Raw genomic sequence first — 2,634 nt, 5'->3', positions numbered from 1 at the left:
ATTGCCCAATCTTCCTTCCAAATAATGTACAACAGAAAGTACTATATTTACATGATTATAAGATCAAGGCAATAAAAAAATGGTTATTCATTTTTACTCTAAATTAAACATGGATAATCTGACCATTTTGGTTCATTGGTTATTTGCATGTAGTCCAATTTGTATTAAAGCAAATTGATTTTAATTGATAAGGTGTTAATGTTTGTGTTTTGTAGATGATAATTCTAAGTGAAAATGTTTGTCTAATGTTTAAATATTTAATGTGTGTCTGAAAAAGAAAATAAGGAATGAGAAATGTTTTTGAGAAGTGTATTGATTTCTTAAGACAACAGATTTCAATTGAATCAAATATTTTAAGTATTTTTTCTTCACTTTTATTTTGCATATGTCTGTTTGACACAATACTAACATTTAAAAGAGTTCTTAGAAAAGTCTCTTCATTGAACTTAATTTAATAATGTCATTAGTGAATTAGGCTTCAAATGTCCTTCACTTGGGAAAAATGTTGTGAAAACCAGGCCATCTGCTGAGGTACTACAGTTACATTTGGCCCTCAGAATGTTTTAGGACTCCAGATTATATGCCCTCAAAACAAGTTCACCTTGATCTTTTACATTAAGTCCACAATATCTCAGAGACAAAATTTGACATAAATCTAAACCTGTGATGTTACCACACAAAAAAAGCAGGAATAAAACAGGAACTTGGGTTTGGTTACAATAAAACATCAGAAGTACCAGAAACCCAAGTTTTGAAGCTCTATCAATAGGAAAGTATGGCAAACAGTGCCTCTCCTGAACAGAATCAAAATCACTGCTCAGCCACCAACAATAGCATCCTGCTGATACAAGGCAACCTCCCCACCCTGACCTTATCCGGAAAGATCCGAGTAACAGTTACTTTCTTACTTTTGCTACTTTCCACAGCCTTTAATGCTTCTTTCCTGTTGAAACTTCAGAAGTGGACTCAAAAGAAATTGAAAGGGAAAAAGCTTTCAAGAATGAAGGTCCTTTTAAAACATCTGACCTTAGCCAACCTGCTGGAGACTCTGATTGTCATGCCACTGGATGGAACGTGGAACATAACAGTCCAATGGTACGCTGGAGAGTTCCTCTGCAAAGTCCTCAGCTATCTGAAACTTTTCTCCATGTATGCCCCAGCCTTTATGATGGCAGTAATCAGCCTGGATCGCTCCCTAGCCATCACGAAGCCCATAGCTATGAAAAACTACAGTAAATTCAGACAATCCATGATCAGCCTGGCCTGGATCCTCAGTAGTGTTTTTGCCGGACCACAGGTAAACATTACTCGTGAATTTGTTAAAATATGGAGATCACAGATTTCCTCCCTAAACTTGAGTTAAGGTCTTTTCAAAGGCAGTAGTGTATTAGCCTTAAGATCTTGGCATCTGGAAGTCACAGAATGTGGGGTTTAATCCTGGCTGCTCTACATTATCTTGAGAAAATTACTTAACCTCTCTGGGTTTCAGTTCTTCTATACGTATAGCATAGTGCCTAAGGCATTTGACTGCTAACCAGAAGGCTGGCAGTTCAAACCCACCAGCCACTCCTTGGAAGGAAGAATGGGCAACCTATTTCCATAGCAATACTGCCTCAGAAACCCAAGGAGGGGTCATTATGAGTTGGATCTGACTCCATGGCAGTGAGCTTGATGCGCTCTCTCTCTCTCTCTCTCTCTATATATATATATATATATATGTATATATATATGAATAAAATGGGGAGGTATATCTGCCTCATATGGCTTTTGTGATGATTAAATGAATAATGTGTCAAATTGTCTAGCATAATCATCTCTGGTACGTAGTAAATGCTTCCCCAAAAAGGTAGGTATTCTCAAAAGTGACCTTTTTCCCATTCCTTTCCTCTATTTTTCCTTTTTATCTAGTTGACATGAATTTAATTGCTAATTGAGAGAACTTTTAAGAACTATGGAATTTGTATAGGTAGAAAGTATTTGCAACTTGTCTTATTTGGGATTTCTTGACTGGAAACTAAGAATTCTGTCACTGCAGTTTATACCACTAACCAGAAGCCATTGAGTCAATTTTGATTCATGAAAACCCTATGTGTGTCAGAGTAGAACTGTGCTCCATAGCTTCTCAATGGTTGAGTTTTCAGAAGTAGATCACCAGCCTTTCTTCTGAGGCATCTCTGAGGACTCAAATCTACATCTTTTTAGTTAGTAGTCAAGTGCATTAACTATTTGCACCACCTACAGATTCTCATTGCAGTTTAAGGAGAGTTATTCTTGATTGGTATATTGTTCTGCCGTCCACATCAGGATGAAACTGAGTATGGAGGAAAAGTGGGAAATCTTGGACTTTTGGAAATTTGACTATTTCCCTGAAGTTGACTTGGATTTTGCTGGAGGTAGGTTAGACTGTGGCAAGCTTTTAGCAAGGATATATGGTTGCTAGCGTAAGCATGTTATTGTTGTCGTTATGTGCCCTCGAGTCAGACCTGACTCATAGTGGCCCCTCCTTGGGTTTCCAAGGCGATATCACCACGGAAGTACATTGCCCAACCTTCCTTCCGAGGAGTGGCTGATGGGTTTGAACCACCAGCCTTCTGGTTAGCAGTCAAGTGCCTTAGGCACTATGCTACCAGAGCT

The 2,634-nt window shown here is 38.2% G+C and overlaps 1 protein-coding gene across 1 annotated transcript in view; it reads left to right on the top strand.

The window, feature by feature from the left end:
* The first annotated feature begins 775 nt into the window (after window positions 1-775).
* GNRHR (gonadotropin releasing hormone receptor) overlaps window positions 776-2,634 on the top strand; it is a 26,875-nt gene continuing 25,016 nt past the window's right edge. The window contains exon 1 of the mRNA XM_007942757.2: window positions 776-1,297. Coding sequence (XP_007940948.1) covers window positions 776-1,297 — 522 coding nt within the window. The remainder of the gene's footprint in view (window positions 1,298-2,634) is intronic.

This window comes from Orycteropus afer, unplaced genomic scaffold, assembly GCF_000298275.1.
Source record: "Orycteropus afer afer isolate SDZICR_OR568_19922 unplaced genomic scaffold, OryAfe1.0 scaffold00098, whole genome shotgun sequence".
Lineage (NCBI taxonomy): Eukaryota > Metazoa > Chordata > Mammalia > Tubulidentata > Orycteropodidae > Orycteropus > Orycteropus afer.
Note: the sequence above shows the minus strand (reverse complement) of the source record. Positions and strands in the feature narration are given on the sequence as shown.